This window comes from Gopherus flavomarginatus, chromosome 19 (genome assembly GCF_025201925.1).
Source record: "Gopherus flavomarginatus isolate rGopFla2 chromosome 19, rGopFla2.mat.asm, whole genome shotgun sequence".
NCBI classification, from domain to species: domain Eukaryota; kingdom Metazoa; phylum Chordata; order Testudines; family Testudinidae; genus Gopherus; species Gopherus flavomarginatus.
Genome location: NC_066635.1, coordinates 12,627,373 through 12,653,868, shown reverse-complemented (window position 1 = coordinate 12,653,868; position 26,496 = coordinate 12,627,373). Strand labels below are relative to the sequence as shown.

At 41.1% G+C, this 26,496-nt stretch overlaps 1 protein-coding gene across 4 annotated transcripts in view; it reads left to right on the top strand.

Annotated features, from left to right (window-relative positions):
- Positions 1-26,496, top strand: part of LOC127037648 (S-adenosyl-L-methionine-dependent tRNA 4-demethylwyosine synthase TYW1-like) — a 130,577-nt gene that overhangs the window by 5,443 nt on the left and 98,638 nt on the right. For all 4 annotated transcript variants that reach the window (XM_050929648.1, XM_050929649.1, XM_050929652.1 and 1 more), the window contains 6 exons: positions 684-824; positions 1,366-1,467; positions 2,186-2,380; positions 3,932-4,213; positions 5,536-5,658; positions 16,117-16,243. In XM_050929648.1, coding sequence (XP_050785605.1) covers positions 684-824; positions 1,366-1,467; positions 2,186-2,380; positions 3,932-4,213; positions 5,536-5,658; positions 16,117-16,243 — 970 coding nt within the window. The remainder of the gene's footprint in view (positions 1-683; positions 825-1,365; positions 1,468-2,185; positions 2,381-3,931; positions 4,214-5,535; positions 5,659-16,116; positions 16,244-26,496) is intronic.

Here is a 26,496-nt window from a genome sequence, read left to right as displayed (position 1 = left end):
TGTGAATGTGGCATTTCATTTCAATGTTGTCCACTGTAGGCCATGTGCAAGTTCTAACTTCTTGAAGTTTAAATGTGGTTTGACATCATTGAAAATCATAGTACTTGAAGTGTGTTTTGTTATGTTTCTAAAGCATACCTGTTGAATATTTTACTGCCTTGTAAGCGACTTGTGAACTGATCTCACATAATCACCTCTGTTTATTATGTGAAGAAGGTTTGTCATTCTGGACTGGCCCAGCACTTTTTCAAATCCTGTCTCTGCCAGCTGCTTACACCTGATGTTTGAGAAGCAGGTCCTGTTCCCATTGAAGTTAATGATAAAAGTACCATGATTTCACTAGAAGCAGGATTACGCCCTTCAAGAGGGTAAAAACTCCTTCATAAAATATTCAGTTGTGTACGTGGGATGGGAGGAAGGCATATCTTCAGACACCTGCTGTGATCAAGTCACACCCTATGCTGTGAGATCAGATTACAGTAACCTGTCTTATTTAAATGAGAGGATGCTAGTTTGATTGTTTTTATGGGCCAGTTGTAACTCTAAAACTTATCACTGTTACATTTGCTAGAGCTCACCAACCTAATGCTGAAGATCTGACTAGGTGGTTTGGATTTTATGTGAAAACTAGCTTAAGATGAGTTTGAAAAGGGTAAGATTGGGATACTACAATTGTTTTGTAGGATGAAAAATCCACCGAGAAGCTAACTCTGTCTAAAGTAACACAAGATGTGCTAATAAATGGATATACAAAGCCAAAGACGAAGGAAGTTTATGTTACTGGGGTGAAGGTTTTCTATGGCTCTCAGACTGGCACAGCTAAGGTAAAAGTCATTTTATTCTACTTGGACAAAGTTAATTCAAAACGTTATTGAAGTGTAACATTTGGCTTGCAAACAGTGCATGGTTCAAGAACCTGAAAGTGAAATTGACTAGGTTTCTGTTGTCCAATAAAATAAAAAAGTGAAGAGGAAATTAGATTTTAAAGAATTTAAAAATCAATGCTTTAAAATATACTCTATTAATCTTTTGGTGTCACCTTAAACTCCTCTTGTGTGGAGAGATGCTGCTTTATAATATTTCTCTGTCAAAGACAAAAAACTGATTAAAGTTGAGTGATTTTTTGTGTGTGTCTGTAGAAATACTCACTTTCCAAAACAAAATGCACTTAACTTTAAAAAAAAGAAAATGCGGGTTTTATAGGTATCTTTGTTCTGTTTCTGTACATGATAGCCATATGAAATATCCGCTTCTTGTTACAAGGTTTGAGAGTTTCTAACACTCTCTCATGAATTTGTTTGACTCTTCCTTTGGTTGGGTTATTGCAGATAAAGCCTTTCTATTTCTCTCTCTCTCTCTCTCCAGGGATTTGCAACAATTCTTGCTGAAGCTATTCTCTCCCTTAATTTGCCTGCAGAAATCATTAACATGAGAGACTATGATCCAGATGATTGTCTAGCCGAAGAGGTTAGTATTTTTCTTTCTTCCCTTTCCTAGATAGGTAAAATATATATGTAACAATTCCCTGGGTCTGTTGAGAGGTCTGATCTCTTCTGCGTCTCCCTACAGACCTCCCCTAGTTCCCTGCAAATCCCACAAGACTTGTGTTGAAGAGTGCATCTGTGGGGTAAATGGGAACCTTCAGTGCTGATCTTCTTACAGCCTAAAATACCACCTTGAAGTAATTTAATATTGGCCCTTATTTGATGTCAACTTGATATTTCTTTTCTAAGAAAAGGTAGAACCCAGACCTATGATCCTAGGAGAGCTGAATTCTTTGTTTTGGTTCTGCTGCAAGCTTTCTCAGTAAGATAGAGATATTGCTCATGTCCCTCACTATGCCAAAGTGTCCTGTCTAGGAGTAATAGTAATTCATCTCTACTTCACAGTGGTGTTGAGATTTATTTAGGTAATGTTCATAAAGTTCCTTTAGATCTTTGAATAGAAATGCTATATGGGGCAAAATGTTTATTAATACAGTTTTTCCTAATGTATTGAATCCATGGTTTATACAAAGAGTGCACTTACCAGCTTCATTCCTAGGATTTTCTGCCCTAGACTTCATACCTTGACTTCTAAAAAGACAATAACATTCTCTTCCTGACACTGTAATATTAAAGTTGTTTTAGAGAATGCACTGATCATCCCTTTAAAATATTCTTTTCCTCTGCTATACTGTCTTCAGGCAACCAGCAAAAATATTTGTGTGTTTCTGGTTGCTACCTACACTGATGGACAGCCAACTGAAAATGCAGCATGGTTCTGCAAATGGTTAGAAGAGGCTGTGAATGACTTTAGGTTTGGCAAAACCTATCTGAAAGGCATGAGGTACGCTGTGTTTGGCTTGGGAAATTCAGTGTATGTGGACCACTACAACACGGTGAGTTTCTCTGGATTTTCTTTTTGTTTTCTGATCCTGAAGAATTGCTAAGCATCTTTGGTGTCTGCAAATATCAGTGAGATTGATGGTGTTCTGCACCTCTTGGGTTAGGCATCTAGTGTTCTTAAGACTCCTTACTTTTAAGAGGAAGTTGGAAAATTGGATTCTTTTTTAAAGGATTTAAAGTATTTAAGGCCAGATCCAGTTCCCCTTCAAGTGCAGCACCCTATCAAAGTGAAGAGGAATGATTCCCATTGGTACCATGTTAACCTGTGGAGTGTTTCCTCAGGATGATAGTTCAGACACTTTTAAAACTATATAGTAACTCTGATCCCCAGCCTTTGCAATATATACAGAATACGTTTTGTAAATCTTTCATTGAATTTCCACGCTTTTAAAACCAGTAGTTAGTAGATAAAGCTGTCACATTTGTTTTGTCAGAGGCTGTTCTGTATGATTTTTAAAGGGCAAAATAAACCACTGACTTATTATTACCTCTCTCCCTTTTTTAAAGTACTCCTTTCTTACTTTTCATTTACTATACTGATAAATCTTGATACTCGCCAGCTATATGATAGTCTGATGATGTTTAACCCCATGAACTGCCTGAGATTATCTAAATCAGAAAGAGGGGAAAAAAATGTAGTTTCAGACTAATGTACTTGTACAGTGCTTCATGGCCTGACGGCCACACCCAGTATTGTACATACACAGGTTTTGTTATTACTAGCAAATGCTGTAAAGTGAAAAACTATCCCCTAAAACACACCTATTATAGAATGATAGAAATACAGGGCTGGAATGGACCTCAAGAAGTCATCAAGTCCAGCCCCCTGCACTGAAGCAGGACCAGATAAACCTAGACCATCTCTGACAAGTGTTTGTCCAAGCTGTTTTTAAAATCCTCTGATGATGGAGATTCCACAACCTTCTTTGGAAGTCTCTTCCAGAGCATAACTATGCTTAGAGTTAGAAAGTTTTTCCTAATATCTAACATAAATCTCCCTTGCTGCAGATTAAGCCCATTACTCCTTATCCAACCTCAAGTAAATATGCAGAATACAGTCCTCTTTATAACAGCTCTTAACAGATTTGAAGACTGTTATCAGGTCCCTTCTCAGCCTTCTTTTCTTAAGACTAAACATGCCCAGGTGTTTTTTTTTTTTTTTTTTTTAAACCTTTCCTCCCAGCTCAGGTTTTCTAAACCTTTTATCATTTTTGTTGCTCTCCTCTGGACTCTTGCCGGTTTGTCCACATCTTTTCTAAAGTTTGGCACCCTGAAGTGGTCAGACTCAGTGGTGATGTTAATACTTTTTACCAGTGAAGAAACTATGAGGTATAGAGAAGCTAAGGTTTAAGTTCATACTCTATGTCGGCAAGAGAGCTGCTATTAGAGCTCAGAGATCACTGGTTCCCAGTCAGTCAGTCAGCCTGCTGTGGCCATACATCTAGCCACTTTTTGTCCAATCTGTTTTCTGAATGACTGTCTGTAAGTTCCTGGACTGTCTGTAAGTTCCTTGTTAATGGGCTTTTTTTCACTTCTCGTCCTAGGTTGGAAAAAACATTGACAAATGGCTGTGGATGCTCAGTGCTAGTCGTGTCATGACTCGTGCGGAGGGGGACTGTAGTGTAGCCAAAAGCAAGCACGGCAGCATCGAGGCTGACTTTGATGCTTGGAAGGCCAGGTTCCTCGCAAGGCTCCAGGCACTTTGCAAAGGAAAGAAGAAGCCCTGTAGCGGAAACTGTAAGAAAGGCAAGTGCAAATCCAAAGGGAGGCAGAGCAAGGAGGGATCGGATCGTGAGCAAAGGGTGTCAGAGCAGGAGAACACTGAGGTAGGTCCAAAAATCACAGGGCATTACTTCTGTAGCAAATCTCTTAGCAGGGCTGGTTTAAGGGACTCTGTGGGTTCTCTTGGAGAGGCATTGGTCTCCTTCCTTCGCTTCCCCAGCTCTACGGGCTTGGATCCGCTATGTGACCTTGTCCCTTACACTTGTCCCTTGCTTCCGTGCCTTGGGGATAGTGCAAGTAGAGGGCCAGAGAAGAAGTAGAACTGAGGGTTGTGTGTGTGGAGGGGAGCTAGGGGGAATGGTACAGGGAAGTTTCCCTTTAAATGGGAGCCGGGATGTGCCAGAACCAATATAAAGAGGACCCATGCTGATTTCTCAGAAGGGTCTTAAGTTATCTCCACCCCCAGGGTGAGGCTTCTTATTTACTGTGCCATAGGAGCAGTTAACACCACCACTAGCTTTTCAGTCTGTCACTGGTCAGGTTGGCTGCTTTGGTTCAGGGTCTCTCTTTGCAGCTGCAGATTGGCAGCATTGTCTGAGGCAGCTCTGTCTCTTCCTCTGAATACGTATGTCTAACTGCTTGTCTCTCTCCCAGAGTGTTTGTGTTAATAACAAGTTTTGATTAGGGGATCATCTCTCTTGCTTTGTAGAAAGGGAGAGCAGCTGATGCTGAGACACTTTATCATCCATCTTGTGCACAGGGCATCATTGCTACTGCACTATAGACCCTACCAGAAGACAGTTGCTCTTCTCCCTGGGTGGGTTGAAAGTGCAAGGCTGCCTCTTCTTTAGGCTATCACAAGAGGAATAGGCTTTGTTAATATTGATACAGGACAGCTGCTGTGCCTGACTCTTTACAGGGGAAGCCCTCTGCCCTGAGAAATTTACAGTTTGAACAGCAGTTCCCTTCCTGTCTTGTTCACTGTGATATTGATCCCTCTGGTGTGGATTTTCAAAGGAGTCTAAGGGAATGAGGTGCCTAAATCCCGTGAGAGTTTCATGCTTTTGTCCTAACCTCTGATTTTAACTGCCAATGACATGATGGGAAATGGATAGATGGATGGGGGGAGGGGGGAAGAGAGAGTTATGAAAATGAATGAATCAATCTGGAAGCCAGATTTCCCAGGAGACTGAAGGTCAAATGCTTTGTGTACTCTTAAATTCATTTTAAAAAACAATTCATCAGGCTTTTTATTGGTAGAGCTGGGAGTTGTGTGCCTTGTATAGGTCAAATGTCCCATTGTTAACTTTCCAGAAATCTTTGCCGCCTCTTGTGTAATTGAATCAGCAGGCTAGAATAGGCAGGGGTTTATATTTAACGTATCATGCAAGCTTCTAAAATTTCTTTTGAAATCTTTATTGCATAGGTGGAGGATTTATTTGAAACCACCAGTGAGGAGGAGGCGGGTGCTGAGGAGGATGGAAGCAGTAATTCTGTCATTGATGTTGAAGATCTGGGCAAAATTATGGGTCACATGAAGAAGGCCAAGGTACTGCTATTAGAGCAAGCTTGGTACCTGGAGTTTCCTTATCACTAAGGTAGCGAGTTGATAAAAATATTACTGCCCCTGGCTTGTAGCTATAGAGGTAAATTATAAACAAAGCAGTAAACTCCATTGGCTATCATCTAAGGACACAACAAAAATGTGACTTGAAATATTTGGAGGTAGGTTGGAGGTGCTGTTTTTCCCCCTTCCAAAGATTTTGCAGATAGACTTATTTTAAAGTTATATGAGTATAATAAAAGGCACTGCTGCCTGTGCACTTTTCAGTCCAAATTTTCCAGAGTACTTCAGCAGCATAGATGTTTCATTTTTAATTTTTTCCTTCAATTGAGTGTTAATAATACTGTTTGTTTAGTGTCACCATGATGCCATGGTGCAATGGATAAAACTCCATTTTAGGTGGACAAGCAGATGATTATGACATGCCTTTATAGAGACTGTGGCATGACAGTATCTTCAATCATGTAAGACAGCTGAATGCTTTTGGGTAACAGGGAGGCTTTCCCCTGTAAGGGCCAGAAGGTCTGGGGCCAGTCAGCCCTGTTCAGTTACCCCATCCTGCTACAGCTGCGCTGGGTGTTGGATTTACGAAGAGGCGCTCCATGCAGAAGGCAGGCCAGAATCTCTGGCTAGGGAGAAGAGCAGGTGAGCTGGCTGAGGAGGAGAGTCTAGCAGTTAAGTGCTGGCTGGGGAGGGAGTGGACGGGCTGCTCCTAAATAAGGGAAAAAGCCGAGTGTGAGCTAGGAACTGGCTGTGGCCTGCCAGGGTCGGTTAGTAAGAGGGTAAACCTGACCTGGATGGTTGGTGTGATTGGATCTGGAGGTGAGATAATGAGACAGGCTATTGCTGCTGGAAGCCTGCCTGTAAAGAAGACTTTCTTTTGTTTTGGTGTTGCATTGGACTTAGATTAAGGGACTCTGTTACCCTGGAAGGGATTGAATGTTTAAAGTGGCTTGGCTGGAGGGCCATGTCACCTCTCTGGCAAGGATAAGCCGAAGAGTGCTAAGGGGAAACTGAGGTACAAGTGCTGCAACACCTGGTCTTGCAACAAGGGGGCACTCTGGGACAGTGAGCTGTGTTCATGTTGTCACAAGAGTGCTTGCTAGCATGAAGTTTTGGTTGAACTGTCTTTCCTGACTAAAGGAGAAAGTTGGAGAGTCTTTCAGGAATTTAACAGAGAGCAGGAATTAGCTCTTTACGCTGGGACTGTCACTTGCTACATATTTGACCTATTTGCAGAATAATGCAGCTCTGACTTGGTTGATGTCTCTAGGGGTGACTGCAGCATACATGTCTAATAAAAAAGAAGAAAAATAAAAGTTTGAAATGCAATGGGGCTAGGACAGAGTCTGAAGTTTCTCTTTGGAAATACAGGTGCATGCACAAATATTGACTCTACTTTGGGTTCGTAGAGGAGAAAAAAAAGTGATGTTCCTGAACAATGAATGGGAGGTGCCCTCAGAAGTTATTGCATAACAGTTATTTTTGCCAAGCGCAAAGATGAGTTTTCTACTACAGAACTGGGCCTACAATTTTATGTTGGTTTTATAAAATGCTCGCAATAGCCAAAAGTGTTAAAAAAGTAAACAAAAAACACCTCCCCCCCAAACCTCCTGCTTCTGCCACATGCTCATTATTCCTGTTATATTATAGATCTGTTTGGATTTATCTAGTAAGACAGCTGAGGCAATAACTCTAAAGTTTCAGCTGGTGTGCAATGAAAATAATTGATGTGTGCAATGAAAATAATTGATGTGCACATTTCTTTGTGGTCCAAAACAGTGACGGCAGTTACCAGTTTGTTCTAAGAGACAGTTGCAGAGAAATCTGGCAGGCCTGATCTTATATTGCCTTAACACCCAAAACTCTAATTGATTTCAGTGGGAAACAAGGGAGCAAAGAATGCAGAACCCCTTGAGAGGGGATGGAGCTGTCTGAGGATGCTTAATCTCTTTTCTCAAGGGAAAATTCTGAGATTAGCGGGTTTCTCTCCTGAACTCATACTGCCTCATTAACTGTCATGGGGGAAGATGGGGGACCCGTATCTGAATGTCTACCTTTCCTTAATATAGTGTCAGCTTAGTATCTGTGTCTCCATTGGGGGAAACTATTTTCCACTTACAGGTTGATGAACTACTAGATCTTCAAAAGCAGCAAAGAATCCTGTGGCACCTTATAGACTAACAGACGTTTTGGAGCATGAGCTTTCGTGGGTGAATACCCACTTCTTCAGATGCATCTGAAGAAGTGGGTATTCACCCACGAAAGCTCATGCTCCAAAACGTCTGTTAGTCTATAAGGTGCCACAGGATTCTTTGCTGCTTTTACAGATCCAGACTAACATGGCTACCCCTCTGATACTAGATCTTCCTCACCCTTAACACGCTCTGATCCCATTTGCAATAGGGTACAGTCCTCCTTTTGGCTTCGCTGTCATACATATTCACCACTAGAGGTCACTGGAGAAAAGAAAAACAGATTATTTGCGTATGAAGTGTAGTTGTAGCTGTGGAGGTCCTGGGATATGAGAGAGACAATGTGGCTGAGGTAATGTCGTTTATTGGACCAACTTCTGTCGGTGAGAGAGACAAGCTTTTGAGCCCCTTGAGCTCTTCTCCAGACTTAAAGCTCGAAAGATTATGTCTCTTACCAACAGAAGTTTGTCCAATAAAAGATTCATGTTCCTTTGTGACATGACTCAAAACCACTAAAGGGAAAAAATAATTATTTTTGCAGCCATTTTTATAGGAGATTAGGCCTCAAGGTTTCACTGACTAATAAAATCTAGCAACAGCACAAGGACTGTGCAATGTAAAATAAAAATATGCATAGTCCATTGTCTAGTTTATGAACAAGCAAATGACCACAGCAGTAAGCTACAACCACTTCCTAACGTTTTGTGATCACTGCCCTAGTAGTGACCAAAGTCAGAATTTCCAATATAATTGAGTGTTACAAATAAGCAACAGTGAATGTTTGTTGCCTAACACTTGGCCTTTCTAGGATCTAAGATGGAGTTTTCTGTCTCTACCTCTCATCCTTCCCTTATTTTGTCTGTGGAGCTGGAGTCTTTTATTAATCCCCTCCTCCATAAACTGGTTTCTTTGTGCAGTCTCTATGTAGGTTGGCTATCCCAGAAGTGCAAACCCCCCGCCCCACCCCATATAAACTAGGGACTCTATCCTGCAACTCTTATACTAGTAGACCCACTTGAGTTCAGGGAGGCTACTTGGAAGAGTAAATACCTCCAAAGCATCCTCAGGGCAGATCTGCACTTACAATGCTGCAGTGCTTCAGTGAAGACGGTATGGGGGGCTTCTCCTGTCAGCATATTTAATCCACCTCTGTGGGAGGCGGTAGCTATGTTGACAGGATAAGCTCTCTCATTGACATAGCACTGTCTAGGTCGGTATAACCTGCATGGCTCAGGGGTGTGGTTTTTTCATACCCTGTTGTGATATCAGTAGTTATACTAATGTAAGTTTATAGTTGTAGCCCTGGCCTCAGTGAGGCCGGGGGGAAGATTCTTGTATTTCCTCTAGCTCTGTGTCGGCTGTATGTGTTAGTGTCTGAAAGTTGCATTTCATTCGCCTCTTAAAAATTGCTTGTCAAGGATAGGTTTCTTAACTACAGCCATATCCTGCTATCAATTTTAATTAAAACTCCAATTGACTTAGCGGATCTCCATATACAGAACAGTGGCAGGATATGACCATATAAATGCTGCATGTGAGAGGCTAAATAGGTGACTGACTGTATCATTAGCTATGAGAATGAATGGCTTTGCCTCCATGATGAATCTCCCAGAGAATATGCAGACTGACTTACTAACGGATTTGTGCGAATGCTTGAATTGTGGAAGGATCCCATAGGTGCAGTCATTTATTGTAATTAAAAATAAGCACCAAAGATGTGACATCAACAGGCAGAAGAATCTGAAATGTGAAACTAATTCTTCATTATCGAGTTGTCTGATTTCCAAGATGAAAGGTGCCATTGTTGGTTAAGTCCCAGGCATCCTTCTTTGTAGAGCTGTCCTCGCTTTAGCTGCTGTGCATTAGTGCAAGGAGAGCTTTTGTCTTTCAAATTAAGATTATTTTAAAAACCAATTTACAGAATACTGAGGTGCACATGTTCAGTACTTAAATTCACAGGGCCTAATTCTGATCTCACACTAACTCTACTGAAATCAATGGAATTACATCACAATGACTTAAAGTGGGATATGAGAGAGCAGAAAGGGGCCTAAAATCTGTTTGTAGAATACACGGTTGTTTTTTACAGTGCTGATCTATAAATATTTAGGCTTTACTATATGATGTCAATCTCGTCCTTCCAATATTCCTGTGGCTTTGGGATGTACACTTGCACATTTCCTTTGTGCGTAGGGGGCAGTAAAAGATAATTTTTGAATATTTTTATGATCTAGCTTTGATCTCTTGTATGGTTGTGTAAGGATTAGTGGCAGAGATTTGAATGTTGGGTTGGGGGTGAGTCTGGCTAGAGGTGTGGGGCTGGGATCGAGTGGTTTGGAGGGCAGGAGGTAGATTAGGGCTGGGTCAGAGGGTTGGGACACAGGAGGGGGTCAGGGGTTCAGGCTCTGGGCAGCTCTTACCTCAAGCAGGTCCTGGAAGCAGCAGCATATGTACCCTTTGCCTCCTACCTGGAGGTGCGGCCAGGTGGCTCTGCACACTGCACCGTCTGCAGACACCGCCCCCGCAGCTCCCATTGGCCATGGTTCTCAGCCAATGGGAGCTGCAGAGCCGGTGCTTGGGGCAAGGGCAGTGCGTGGAGCCCCCTGTCTGCCCCTACAGGTAGGAGCCGGAAGGGGGAGATGCTACTGCTTCCGAGAGCCACGCGGAGCCTGTCTTAGCCCCACTGCGCCGCTGACCAGCTGGTGTTCAGTGTTTCAACTGAGATCTTAGTCTGAATTAGAACAGACCTATTAGCTCATCTGGTCCATATTCTTGCCAGGACAGTGTTGTTTCCTGTGGTCTAAGCCCTTTGTTTTTGTTTTGTTTAAAAATTCATGGGAATTTATTAGTGTTTATTACAATAATTAAAAAATGAGTGAAAAATCAGTGCAAATAATTAACGTAAGTCTTTCTGGGTAAATATCAGGGTTAATATTGGGGGATGGGAAGACCAAAAGAAAGCCACAAATAGAAAAAAGTAAGAGTATTGGAAATAAGAGAAGTTTAATGCCACAGTTTATTTCATGAACTTTACATTCAGTACATACAGTGCATGTGTATCTTCCACTCCATTGCCTTATAACACATGGCTTTGCATTGACACTTAGATTAACTTAACATAAACATAATATACTGGATTTTCTTAACATAATCAGTATTTCTGGGTACTCGAATGGTCCAAAATTCAGGTAAAAAATCAGTAAAAACTGAAATCAAAGGGCCTTGCTTATGGTGTATTTTTCTAAGACTTGATCCCTTCTGGTTTTACATGTTGAGACAGTGGGGCTTTCAGCGCTTCCCTTGGGAGGCTGATAATCCTGCCTAAATTTTCGCTTTTATCTTTTGTTCATTATTGCTAGTTCTGTCTCCTTAGATAACGCTAAGTAACTCTGTCTCTTTGGTGTTTGCGCCCTTCAAATATTTGTAGACTATCCTTCATTAAAAAGGTTGGATCTATTTGACTAGAAAACCAGTCTTCCATAAGCCAGGCCAACTTCTGAAGGTCCTTAGCATGTTTCTCCTGGAAGAATAAGTAATGATCTGGACCATCTGTGAAACAGAATTTTATCTTTTGAACATTATGGGTGGCAGCTGCCATGCTGGAGTAGAGAATTGTATATTGAGTTACATCAACAGATTTTCTTCATCTGTGACCCACTGAGAACGAGAGCCACATTTAATGGGAGGTTAAAAAGACTTAAATTAACTGTGTGCCTAGTTTAAATTGAAATGGCTAATTTTAGCCACAGAATGTGTTTTGAATATCTTGAATTCTACATAGCGAAGCCAAAAATGCAGCTGAGGAGTTTTGACAGTTTCAATCATAACCATCTGTGGAGGTATTCTCCTCCATGTCTGAAGATATCGGCAGGACCCCCCAAATAAACACATGCTGCTGAAAAAATTTACATTTTGTGTGTGCTTTCTGGGCATATTTGTAAGAAATACATATAAAGAAGCATCTGAAACATTTGAGCTGTGAATTTGCAGATAATGAATGTTGCACTGCTTTCTGTTCCTATCCTAACCAGGAATACAGAACCTTCTCTACTAAATTGGTCAACTGATCCCCTGGTCTGCCTTTTGTAATGGCTAATACTTGGTCGTTCAGAGGAAGGTGGATTTCTCTGGCTTGTTCCATAAAGTGCCTAGCTGATTGTGTTGTGCTGTACATATGGAAATAAAGAAAAATACATTTTTTCCTGCCCCAAGATTGAGGTCAGTTTGTGCCCACAAGCATGAGGTGTAATTGTCCTTATTTAGCATCCAATGAAGTATAGTTGCAAAACTCCTGCAGGCTTCAGGATTTGGTCCGTAAGTAGCAAAAATCTGAATCCTGAAGTTTTCGTTGTCCATGGACTTTTGCTGCCTGTGAATATAGAACAGAAGGATGGGTGTTTGGCTTGTTTTATTGGCAGCCACATTATTTCAAGGGCAAAGGAAAGCTGGCTGTAGCCACTACTTGCTTGATTTGTTACAGAAAGACAATAAACTTGCCTTAGATTTACTTCAATGCTTCTTGCTAAATCACCCTTGAGAAGTTTGCTCTCTGTGCTAAGTTGTTTATTTGTGTTCTTTTCTTTCAAATCCTGAATAAGAAACATGAAAGGTTTATTATTAAGCAAATGAATAAATACAACTCCTAGGGCAGCGAGTTGCTTTTCCCCTCAAGAAATGTCTTGGATTAAATACTTATGAAACATAAAACAAATTGGGTACTCAGCTAAGATTGGAACAAATGATTGGGGTCCTGTATACATACTTTGAAATCAGCCTGGGAAAAAAGTGGTAGACAGTCTCTTCAAGGTAGGAAAAAATAAGAGTTTTTTTTTAATTTAGATATAAAGATTTTGATTATATTTTTTCTAATTAAATAGACTTTTTTATGCTTCAATACTTTGAGATAATACAGTGAGTGTAGTATATAGAAAAATAGATATGCTAGGACACTTAGTCATGCAAGATGACTTTTCTTGTATGCAAAGGTTGGTTCTATATATGCTAATTTATTTGTACTGCACATTTATGTGAATGACTATATTTAATACAGCAACACAGATACACATTGTGCTCTCTACTCACGTAAAAGGGAATGCTCCTGCATCAGTATATTTTGCCCTGCCCTCAGAGGGAGAACAAGAAGCATTGGGTTCAAACTACAGTAAAGCAGATTTAGATTAAATCTCAGGAAAAACTTCCTAACTGTAAGAACAGTAGGACAATGGAACAAACTGCCTAGGGAAGACATGGAAGCTACTTCACTGGCGATTTTAAAAAGAGGCTGGATAACCGTCTGTCCTGGATGATTTAGACTCAACAAATCCTGCATCTTGGCACGGGTTAGCCCAGGTGACCCTTGTGGTCCCTTCCAACCGTATGGTTCTAGGATTCTATGCTGTACAAGAGCTGAAATCACGTTGAGTAATGCACTCGGATAAGTTAATGGGACTACTCTGAGTAAAGTACTGCCCGCCTTGAGTTAAGGGGAGGGCAGAATCTAGCCCAGACTTAAATTATGGCTTTTAGAGAGAGGGCTGTTTAGTGCTCAATAGTTATGTGAAAGATGACTGACTTACCTTCTCCCTGCTTATGTATGAAGCTTTTTCAGTAACATCAATATTTTATTGTCCAAGTGTCTTGATGAGTGAAGATGGAGTCTTCTATTGGACTTAGAAACCTATTTATATTAACAGGAGGGTTGTATGTAAGACACATGAGGTAATTATCCCTCTCTACTTGGCACTGGTGAAGCCTCAGATGGAGTACAGTGTCTTTAGGAAAGATGTGGATAAATTGGAGAGAGTCCAGAAGAGAGCAGCAAAAATGGTGAAAAGTTTTAGAAAATCTGATCTATGAGGAAATGTTTTAAAAAACACCTGAGCGTGTTAAATCTTGAGAAAAGAAGATTGAGAAGGGACCTGCTAATAGACTTCAGATAAGTTAAGGGTTGGTATTAAGAGGATGATGATCAGTTGTTCTCCATGTCCACTGAAGGTGGGAGAAGTAGTCATGGGCTTAATCTGCAGCACGGGAGATTTATGTTAGATATTAGGAAAAACTTGCAAACTATAAGGGTAGTTAAGTTCTGGAATAGGCTTCCAAGGAAGGTTATGGAATCCCCAGTCACTGGAGGTTTTTAAGAACAGACCATCCCTGACGGGTGTTTGTCCAACCTAAGTTTACTTGGTCCTGCTTCAGCACAGGGGGCTGGACTTGATGACTTCTCAAGCTCTCTTCCAGCTCTACGTTTCTGTGATTTGTATTCATGGCTGGATGCTTTGTGTTGTGGACCTTTTAAGAAAGTTTAGATGCATTACAAAAATGTTGGTAGAATGGCTGATGTAATGCTGTACTTGTATTTTAGAACTGTTTTTGAACAAACTATGAATTCAAAGAAGCAAAAGTTGGACCAGATCTTACTAGTTTAGTAAGGGCCAGATTCTGTTATGTTCTGATGGCTGATGCCTGCTGCACAAGTAGTCCTATTGAAATCAGCAGGTACTACTTCAATATGAAGGGTAGGTAGAATCTATCCCATATGACTTCCTGGAAGCAATGGCAAACTGAATTCTTGGATGGTTCTGAGCTTGCTCTGAGTGTTTTCTGAAAACTTCTTGGAGTTCAGATGAAATACGTATGTGTGTCTTGAGAACTGTTTGAGTTACTGAATCTGGTCAGGAAGACCATGTGGAGCTCAGGAAATTAAGAGCAATTGTTTGATTAGTACCTACGTTTCTTTAATATGAAGTAGAAATAAACCAAAACTGGAAAAAATTATTGGAACTTCCTGGTACATAGGGTGTGTGTGGTTGGGTGGGTGGGGGGAGATGTGAGGGGTGGGTAGAAGGAGGCTAGTGATTTAAAATAGACCTAGATCAGGGGTGCTGATTTAAAATGGACCTGGTTGTGAAACAACTTTGATTTTTGGGAAATCAGAAGGACTCCATTTTTAAATGCCATTTGTCTGTAACGAATGTATATTTTCTTTGAAATATTTAAGAACAAACATAGTACATCTTCCATCAAATATCAAAGTAATTATTTACACTTCCATGTGTGCTGTCCAGGCAACTATAAATGGCAATACAATCTCAGAAGTTTCAGAGTAGCAGCCGTGTTAGTCTGTATCCGTAAAAAGAACAGGAGTACTTGTAGCACCTTTACAGACTAACAAATTTATTTCAGCATAAGCTTTCAATACTCTTTTTATATGTTCCATTCCATGCATCCGATGAAGTGGGCTGTAGCCCACGAAAGCTTTTGCTCAAATACATTTGTTAGTCTCTAAGGTGCCATAAGTACTCCTGTTCTTTTTACGGATTCACAGTGTTGATGTACTCTTTTTTTTAGCCCTCTTTTAACTTTATACTAATTGTGTTATTTCTTTATTCATGTCACACTAGACTTCGGAGATTAGCCATATTTGTAGCATTGTATCTCTGGAGAGCCCAATACTCTTGGTATACTGTGGCTGATAATGGTGGCTCTAATCTTAGTTGGGTTCTGTGATGAGATTTAATAGCTTATTTCTAAACAATGCAGTTGGTTGGGCTTGCATCGACAGTCCTGAACTGATGCAGCATCACAGCATGAAAGGGCAAGTTATGGTTCTGAAGTGGGTGATGCTCCAAATAGGTATAAAACAGAAGTCAGAAGCACTGGCCAGGAAAGGTCCTATAGTACTTAGTGTAAGAGTAGGGGAGACATTCCATGTCTCCAAGTCAGTAAATTGTCTTGCCTATCTAAAACCCTTCAGTGTTTTAAAACAGTTATGGGGCATTCTTCACTGACCTGTGCTAAATAACTGTGCAGTGCTGAGCACTATTGGAACTACTTTTTAGCCAAGAGGTGGCTGTAGTTTACTGGCAGGGAGAAGTGATCCGTGCACATACGGATCAGTTGTAGAGCACTTGGAGATGAAAGTCACTATGGCTGGGGATTTTCAAAGGAATTTATGGGAATTAGGTTCCCAAATCCCATTGACTTTCTGTGGGATTTAGATGCCAAACTCCGTTAGACTCCTTTGTAAATCCGGGTAGTTAAGTGTTTGGGGCAGCATGATGAAGAGGTGGAGTGGAATAATGGATGAGCAGCTTCTAACAAATGAATTGCTTGAGAGCCAGGTTCATCTTGGTGTGCCAGAATTGTTATCAGGTTCAACAGCTGTGATTTGAGGTTGCTAGGAATATTCCTATGTCTAAATATTGCATATTCAGCTAAATGATTGTAATTAATTCTCTTTTAACAGAAAGAATGTGACCTTGAGGAAGAAGCTGGCAAGACAGGTCCATCTCAGCAGAGCAGTGGGAAAAATGAGGAGAGTGAAAGGAGGGAGATGATCACTCCAGGTCTTAGAGATGCGCTTACGAAACAAGGTGAGTGAGGGTCCATAAAGATGGTGTGCAGACCAGATTCTGGATCAGGCTTCAAAAAATTTGTGTGTGTAGATTTTTTTTATCAGAAAGGGTGCAAAGAAAGGATTGAACTATTGTATGCCTTTTCTTTATGGTGGGTTTCATGATGCCTGTGTAATAGATATGGGACAGTCTTTTTGTAGGTGTCACCCTCCTGCTGCAAAGTTAGGACACTAGTGAGATTACTGAAACCAAGCAGTCCAGACCTAAAATCCTTAATTGGGCACAGCAGCTCTTGCAGTCAGAAGCAGTAGTGTCGGAACAGGAATTTTGGAGTCTAGAGGGCACCAATCTTCTTCATGAGCTGGTTTGTTAGTGTTTTGGGGAGAAAACACCCTGGTGCATATCCAGCTCCCAAAAGAGAGGGCTTTTGAAGGGCATTTGAAAATTGGCCTCACTTCTAATATTTTAGTCCAGTACTTTATTCTCAATTTCATACTGATTTCAGTGCTGAAATTAATTTCCCAAAGATAAATTCATTCAAATGAATCCGAATGGTCCACTGGAGGAAAACTAGATAATGACTTCTCTCAAGAACCATACAGAATGATGTTAATGGACTTAAGGCCATTATTTTAAAAAACATGTATGCAAGAATGCATGAAAAATGCCAGATTTACAGTCCTGCAGACCAAAAATCTCAGTCCCCAGAACAGGTACAGCTTGGGCAAAGGTAGCACAATGCTCTGCAATGTAGCTCAAGGGTGTACGAGAGAGTAGTTTGGTCTTCAGCTCTAAAGATGAAAGAGGAGTTTAGTTTTCATGCTCATTCATGCATTAGATCCTCTCCTGAAGCTTCTGAAGAAGGATATCTGTTGTGATATGGATGTCTAACTTAATAGCTGGACTGAGATAGGCCACAGCTATTTGAAACAAGTTCATTTTCGGTAACATTGTCAGTCACTGATAACTTAATCTAGTTTCTTTAACCTGGTCACCTGAAGGTGACCCAACTCCCTGTCCCAGCCATCCAGTCTTGTGCGCATGCTTTTTTTTAAAATTAAACTTAGGAGAGATGTAAAAGAAATGTGAAATGCATAAAACTCGGAGTTAGAATAAAATAATCTAGCAAAGGCCTTGTAAGAAATAAAGTGCTGCAAAACTTGGCCACTAACCTGTAGTGCCTGCATATGGGTACCTATCTTGCTACTTGCTGACACCTTTGGAAGCCTGAAGTGTCTCCCGCACATCCAGGTTGCTTAAGTCTTTTTTGCCTTTGTCGCCGAAGGTAGTAATTTCAGTGAGAAATGCAGTGTAAACTGCTGCAAAGTAGTTGAATATGTGGTGCACTTTTGAGTGCTTCTCCTGTATAACTTTAAGGTCAAATCCTGTCCTAGCTTGTCGTTTTAGGGGCAAGGATACTGGTAGATGCGTAGAGTGGAGAGGGAATGTGAGAAGGGATGGATGGTGTGCACAGCAGTAACATCTATTGGAGATAGTAGCACATGCAGTAGCTTCCTGGGAGTTTGGGTTCTGGCTGTTCCCTGGGTTGGAAGATTGACCCCGATGTGCTAGGCAGCATGGTAGCTGGTACCCTGCTAAGTGATCTGTGGAGTCCTAAGGAGGAATCTTGTTCTGCTACCACATGGACGTGAGGATAGAGGCTTTTACTGTCTTTTTGTTGGTGAAACACTTTGATAGGAAGTGATTTTAAATGCTGCTTATGACCCTGGCCTTTTGACATGCCAGGAGCCATCAACTGCCATGGGAGCTGAGAACGGTCAGCATCTTGTGGGATTGGGCCCTATGTTTGCATTGCAGTGCCCTGCCCAATTGTGAGGCTGCATTATGTCTTCAGGAAGAGTGAAGCAAAGTGACGGCAGTGATTCAGGCAGCTTCACTTTTCTAGTTGCTTTTAATTGCCTTTGGTTTTGTGGCTCTGATGAGATATCTATTTATTTATTTTGTGTTACATAAAAAAACATTGTTAGATGATCAGAACTGCACACACAGCCCACTTTTCCACAAATCAAGTTTTAAACACCAGGGCAGATCTACCTGGGAAATTCCATCATTTGCGACTTTCAGGGAAAATTGGAAGAATTCACTTTCCTGTTGGCAGGTTGCATTTTTTGTAGGTACATGTGTCATTTATATTTTCCTATGACTGGCTTTCTGGAACATGCCAGCAATCACAGCTGGATAAATAAACTTGCGGTCTCCAAAGAGTTAATTTTAGCATGCCCATTTCTGTTAAATTAAAACCTCTCCGTGCTACATTTTCCCACTGTGCACTGAGTGAACTATATTCACAAAAACTAGCATCAGAGCAGCCTGCTCTATAGGGGTTTAATTTGCCTTCCTTCTGTTTTCGCGTGTCAAAACAAACATTCTTCTGGAGATCAGACTATATAGACATATTTACATGGTGGTTTTAAAAAAAAATGGAGAAGATTCAAAAGTTCATATAATTTATTTAGCAGTTACTGATTGCTATGCCAGGAGCCATCAACTGCCATGGGAGCTGAGGACGGTCAGCGTCTTGTGGGATTGGGCCCTATATTTACATTGCACTTCACTTTACTTTCAGTTTCAGTGTTATCCCTAAGGGCATAATTAGCTCAAAAGAGGTAAAAATCAGTGCTAATGATTCAGAATGAAGCTGCTCCTTTAAAGTTTAGTTGCAGAACACGAATTTGCCTTTGTCTTTGTAGACAATCTCAACAATCATTCATTTACTTTTATTCACCTTCAGATAAATTTATCTTGCTTGGTCTAAGTGACTTGAATATTGGTTGAACAATTGGGCTTTATTTTAGCACCTGTTTAGCACCATGGATTTTCCACCAGTTAAATGTACCATTACACTCAGTTTACCCAACCCTGCTGTACAACCTTTTTGGCCCAAGGGCCACATCTGGGTCTGGAAATTGTATGGCGGGTCATGAATGCTCATGAAATTGGGGGTGGGAGGTAGTGTGGGCTCTGGGGTGGGGCCAGAAATGAGGAATTCAGGGTGCAGTTTGGGGTTCAGGGGGGGAGGTGAGGGCTTCAGCTGGGTGTGCGGGCTCTGGGGTGGGCTGGGGGTACAGGAGGGTGCTCTGGGCTGGGACTAAGGAGATGGGAGGGGGATCAGGGCTGGGGCACAGGGTTGGGGCATGGAAGGGGGGTCGGGGTGCAGGCTCCGGGTGGCGCTTACCTCAAGCAGTTCCCACTGGCTGTGGGAGCTGTGAGGGTGGTGCTTGGGGTGGGGACAGCACGTGTGGGAGCCAGAGAGGGGACATGCTGCTCCTTCTGGGAGCTGTGCAGAGTGGGGCAAGCCCTGACCCCGCTCCCTGGCTGGAGTGCCGGAGCAGGGCAAGTCCCCAACCCCACTCATCGACAGGAGTTCAAGGGCTGGATTAAAACGTCTGAAGGGCTGGATACAGCCCCCGAGCCATAGTTTGCCTATCCCTGTTGTACAGGGTAATAGGAGCTTGTAGCTGTATATTTACTGATTAGCTTAATAAGGGCATTCTTCAATAGTTTCCTTTTATAAAAAGCTGTAGTCAATTTTGTACAGTCAGGAAATGTTAATTTCCTCTCCCTCTTCAGTGTTAAATCTTGCGTAAAGTTCATAGGGAGGGTAAGCTGTTCAGTACTTCCAAATAACAAATATAACTTGAGAGAGTCTTAGCAATGAGTCTATTTCAAGTATTTGACTGTGGGTGTTATGTTTACGGTGATACTACTTTGCAGTGTTAATGTTATAGTAGATTTCATCTATTTAGGTAGACAGAAAATGAAATGAAAATAGAAATCAACCATTGATATTACTTTGTTTGCCAGAGCAAACAGTATGTAGCTAGAGCTGAGACATGGCTTATATTCTAATTCCTTTAGTTGCTTACAGTTTTTTCAAAACAGTTCCTTCTTGGCCGAAACTTGGTATGCTTGGTCTTAAGATGAATTTCTGTGTGTAGAAAAGCTTACCTCTAGTGACTTCTAAGTGTTGGAGACTGAATTCAGATGAAGAGGTAAACTTAAGTGTGCTTTAGCTTTAGAGGCACCCTTAAATTATGGTTATGATCAGAAGAGAGTGACTGTTAAAGTAAGTCCATTCTGAATCAACATATCTGTTCCTTGTGTGTAATCCAGGTCGGGTCTGCTTATTTTACTAATGCAAAAAACGTGGTAAACTTTGTACACTATCCTGCTAGCTCTACAAAATCAGCTGTGGCATAGGAAGCTGTATTCTGTTCTGGTTAATGAATCATTCATGGGATTTGAACTTCTTTATGATTTGCAGAATACTTCTTATCAGTGATAGACAAGTCAGAATGAACCCATCTTGACAGGCAGATCCCAGGGTGAGGGCTGGGAATTAGAAAAATCATAATTTGTTTAGTAAGCAGACTTGTCTCCAAGTGATTTTTGTATCAATAAACATGATCCCCCACAGTGCCAATTTTGAAATCCATATTGAGGACTATAGCTACAGTCTTATGGTGCTTAAGAAGAGCACAGTAAAGAGAACCTTAAACAAGCGGGAATATAAATGCAAAAAAATAATAAGGCTGAGAACCCAAGCAGTGGGGGAACTCCACATAACACTTCTTCCATGTCTCTGTTAACTTGGGGTATGTCTACATTTCAGGCATGCGCTGTGATTGCAGCTTGTGTAGATATACCTGAGCTAGCTTTAATCTAGAAGCTGCGGAAGCATTGGCTTTAGCATGGGCTAGCTACCTGGGTAATTATCCATGTGTATTCCACAGTATATATACATTTTGTGTGTGTGTGTGTGTATGTATATATATATGGTGTATTGCACAGTATATATTTAGTACAGTGTGGCTGAGGTAATGTTACTTATATACTTACAAAGCAACCTGGGCCAAATTCGTCTGTTGGCTGGAAAAACTTTGCTAAAGTCCAATGGAATTGTTTTGTGTTTACACCAGTGTAAATGAGAGCAGAATTTTGAACCTTAATAATGTCCAGAATGTCCTCAGTTTCATGGGGCTTGACTTCTCAGCCTTGATGATGTTGCATTTAATTGTAACCTTAATTTCCTGTTTGTTAGCTGAATGGTAATGGAAATGCCAAATGATTGGGAATATCCATTGCGATAGTGCGTGTACTTTCTCTCATCCTGTTCTCTAATGTCAAATAATCATCACATTATAGAAAATTGGTTTCTTATTTAATGGGCCTCAGTAGAAGAGAACACAGTATCAGAAATGGCAGGGGCTATTTCAGTTCTGTAAAGTCTTTGGTGCTGTCTTGTCCCATTAGGATGTCAACGTAAAGTGCTTTGATCTAAGATTTTCAGCGTGTGTGGGACGTGCAGGCGTTGACATCAGGAATTGCTCAGGGTCCATTTTCCAAATGCTCAGCGTGCAGAGTTGAGGCCAGACTTTTAAAAGTACGCAGGAGCTCCCGTTGTTGATTCAGATGGCCAGATTTTCAAAAGGGTTCAACACCCAATATTCTGAGATCGGTTGAAAATCTGAGCTTGATTATGGGTGCTGAGCCCTTTTGAAACTTCTGGCCATAAAGGCTACATGTGCTGTGAAAGTGATGCTGCATTCTGCGTAGGCACTGTCACTGATGTACCCCTGCATGGGTTGCATACTTAAGGTTATATTTTCATCTTTCAGGCTTGGGGATAACACATGTGTAAATCCCTGTGCATCAAGATGAAAATAAAGCCCTTGAACTCCAGGGGGTGCTAGCAGTTTTCTGGCTGGGTTATGTATTGCTAACAACAGTGCAGCCACTGAAATGTATTCTATAGAACAATAGAATTCAAATGTTTGCTGTGGAAATATTAACCATGAGTTGTGAAAACAACTAAAACAAAATAATTCTCACTCAAGTGCCTGTAAGCAGAGGAATGCAGTGGTTTTAAATGATGAGGTTCTAAATCTGTGAAATTTACTTAGAGAATTTGTGTATGTCTCAATAAATATGGAATATAAAGTTAAAGAAATAACACCCTAAGAGCAGGAGTTATGGAGCCTGAGCATGGTCATGGTGTGGGAGCTGCCAAGAGCTCATGGAGAAGTGGCTGATATTCATTTCCTAGTCTAGATGCACAGTATTAATGGCTACAGGACTCTTTGTCGCTTTTTACAGATCCAGACTAACACAGCTACCCCTCTGATACCCGATTAGTGGCACAGAAAGTAGTAATAATCGAGATTCTGTGGGCCTGATTAACCTTTTGCTTACGTCAGTGTAAGTTGATGACATTACAAATGTAAAATTGGTGGGGAGAAGAAATGGACTCTTTCTATTTCTATTTTAGGTATTTATATTTTTGCAGGTTTTTTTTTTTTTTTTGAAAGGGGACAGGACTTACTGGGGCAGAGGTTTTGAAGTCATGAGGCCTGTTACGTTTAGACAAAATACAGGTTGTAGACATACAGATGGGCAAGGGTAAAATTATCTCTGCATTCTTCTGTCCAGACAATAGGAGAGTTTGTTTTTTTTAGAAATTGAAAAAAATCTTAGGTATAAGAATAAATGTGCCCAGTTCATGAAATAACAGCTGGAGGAAAGGATGCTTTTAAAAAAAACCCAACAACTTGGTCTCTAGCAGCCAGTAAAACTGATACACACGTGTACACGGAGGATATACTCTGAAGTTTCCATCATATTTTGCATACCTCTTTATGCTTCAGTTTCCCCATCTGTAAAATGGGGATAACGAACTGACCTCCTTTAGTAAAGTGTTTGAGATTTACTGATGAAAAGCACTATGTAATAGCTCAGTGGTATTATTTATTAGTGCACTCGGAGGCTCAGGTAAGGGTGAGTTTTCATTAATAGAATGATAAATATACACCAGCTCCTGTTATCAGTGGTCACTGTATCACATCACCCCTGGGCAAACATTGCCCTCTGCCTTCTCAGTCCTCATCCTCAAAGGGCACCTGCACAAGAGCTGCAAAAGATGAGTCTGGGAGCTTAAATTTATAACTTTGCTAGACACGAAAAATCAGGATCTTAATAAAGATACTGGATTTATGGCTTATTACAAGAATGTGTAACCCGCTAATCCCCCTGAGTCCCTCCCTTGTTTGTTTTTTTTTTTTTTTTTTTTGTGTGGGTCCTATGACTGCAGGGGTGTTAACAGGCCACTTCACCTTGAATGGTCCCTTAGAATATGTGTTAACTACTTATGCTAAGCTATCCATTCCACCATTGATTTAGCTGTGATACTGGGAGTACTTTTCCCAGGCCTGAAGAAGAGCTCTGTGTAAGCTTGAAAGGTTGCTTCTCTCTCCAACAGAAATTGGTCCAATAAAAGGTATTACCTCACTCACCTTTTCTCTCTGAGACTAAGGCCATGTCAACGCTACCACTTATATCCATATAACTTGTTGCTCAGGGTGTGAAAAAACACTCCTCCCCTCCTTCCCCCCCGAGTGACATAAGTTACTCTGACAGAAGTGCCAGTGTGGACAGCGCTATGTTGGTGGGAGAGCTTCTCCCATCAACATAGCTACGGCCGCTCGTGGAGGTGGGGTTCTTTATGTTGACAGGAGAGCTCTATCTTGCTAGCATAGAGCAGCTATGTGAGCAGTCTTATAATGGTACAGCTGTGTTGCTGTAAGCTCACTAGTGGCCTAACATAGCTACGACACTACTGCAAACAACTAGTGATCACATCAGTCTTTCATAGGTGGGGGCTGGAGAGCTAATTCTACAAAAAGGATGGAAAATTAAACTTCCTGCAGTAATTAAAAGATTCCTCACTTGACCTTTTGTCTCTGTTTCCTCCTGAAGTTGTGTTTGCTTTATTGTATGCAAAATCATATTGGCGTTCCTCTGGCTGGTGTGTTTCAGGAATATTACTGGGTAATATCTTGTGATAGTTGTAGGAGAAGTTCCTTCATTCGACCCAAATACTGGAAATTCAGTCAACATTACTTTGTCAGTGTCAAGAACGTTTGCTGCAGCCCTATGGGTGGTTCTGCTTACCACTTTGCTCTGTCTATACCTGCATAAAGCATGAGGTTTTTTCAGCAGCAGTTTAATGTAGATGAAAACATTGAAGTGGTATTTGTGGCGGTCTATTTGTCGGGCAGACACTTTGATAGGAAAATGTGCTCTGATACATCAGTGGTTTTATATGCTCTGCTAGTTTGGCAATTTTGTAATATAAAGATGGATCTCTGCTTTGATTAAAATGAAAAATAGTATCATATTGGACACTGAAATTTTAAAAATTTGCCAGGTATTGAGGCTGGAGTTTGTTGCAGCTACTGGCAGTTCATCATTGTCAATGTCTCAGTTTTCTGACATTTAGGTACATATGTTTGCTTGTATCTAATGCATGTGACCTGAGAGCTTTGTATTTATTAGTCATAGCAGGTTTTTACAACATGTTGAAAATGCAAAAATAAGTTTTTGATAGTCACGGAAGACATTAGGTGCTCAAAGCAACATTTTAGCAGCTCAGTTGGGAGGCAAAGAGTTACGAGTATTAAGCTGCAACTGTTTCGCAGTTAGGATCCAGTCCTGCAACCTTTTGTCACACAAACACTCTCATTGGGAGTCACTCTGTCAATTGCATTACTCATAAGAAAATATTTCAGGATCAGGACCTGAAAGCTTCCTACCTCACAAGCCTATTTTTAAAGTACTTTCCTGCCAGAATGCTTTAAAAATGATGTTGTGAAAACTAGGCCTCATATTGGTTGCATTGATTGATTTTTCCCCTCCACCCCCCTTTCCCATCCCTCAGCCATGAGACACTGGTCAGAGCTCAGAACAAAATCCAGAGTGTGTTTATAGTTCAATATCCACCAATATGACTGGCCAACCTGTCCAGCTACCAGATACTCTTAATATTTTTGGACTAAATACTAATTTAATTCCAGTAGTTTCCTTTCAGCCTTTGTAAGTTTTTTGTTGTCTCTTTCCCACCCGCCTCCCCAGTTTCTCTGCCAAGTAATCTTTGTCAAGTACCCCTGTTGTGTGGTAGCTCAAGCAAAGAAATTGCATTATGGCCTTCATGATAATCCTTAATGTTGGAGGTGAATTACTACTGTGTTAGTGACCTTATTATGTTGCAACCCTTTTACTCTCCACTTTTGCATTGTGGGAGCAAATGGGAAACTTTATTCCTGTGAACGTTCTCCTGATGAGTGTCAGGTTTAACAGGCAGCAGTCACTTCAAACCAGAGTGTTTATTTAAGGAGACTGCTTAACAGAACCACACAAATATATTGGATATTTATTATCCTGTTCACAGCAGCTCTCTGAATTTGTCTGATTTTTCAAGTTCAGTGTTGCATCGAATTTACTTTCACCAGAGCTTGCAATGACTTCTTCCTTATTGGGAAGTATGGCTAATTTTTTGCTCTTGCACCTCCTGGTGATTTCAATTGCTTTTTTAGCTCAGTCTGTCATGGTTAAATTCTTAATTTCACAGCCCTACATCTTTCAGTGTTTTGGCAGAACAATTTTTTGATAGTGCAATGACCTTCCATTGTGATGTTCCCTACGTTTCTGTGCTACTTAGGGCTGGTCTGCACTAGATAGTTGTATAACTGTATTGATTAGGGTGTTAATTTGTACTGATACAATTAACAGTACAACTTCTACTGTGCGTGCAGTTATACTGATACAAAAGTACCTCATACTAGTGTATAGCTTACTTCACTTATCGAACTATATTAAGGGTATGTCTACAGTACAAAATTAGGTCAATTTAATAGAAGATGATTTGTTTTTAGAAATCGATTAGATTCAGTCAATTGTGTGTGACCCCACTAAGTCGGCGGTATGCTTCCACAGTACCGAGGCTAGCTTCGACTTTCAGAGCATTGCATTGTGGTAGCTATCCCACAGTTCCTGCAGTCTCCACTGCTGATTGGAATTCTGGCTTCAGCTCCCAATGCCTGATGGGGCAAAAATATTGTTGCAGGTGATTCTGGGTACATGTTGTCAGGCCCCCCTCCCTCCCTTCCTCCGTGAAAGCAATGGCAAAAAATCGTTTATCACCTTTTTTCCTGGGTTACCCGTGCAGACGACATACCACGGCAAGCATGGAGTCCGCTCAGCTCACTGTCACTGTATGTCTCCTGGGTGCTGATGGCAGATGCAGTGCTACACAGCAGCATCCCCTTGCCTTGCCTTGCGAACAGCAGATGTTGCAGTACGACCACTAGCTGTTGTCCCTTGGGTGCTCCTGGCCGACCTCGGTTAGGTTAGTTGGGGCGCCTGGATGAAAATGGGCATGATTTCAGGTCATTCTCTTCTTTAAGTTTCGTCTAATG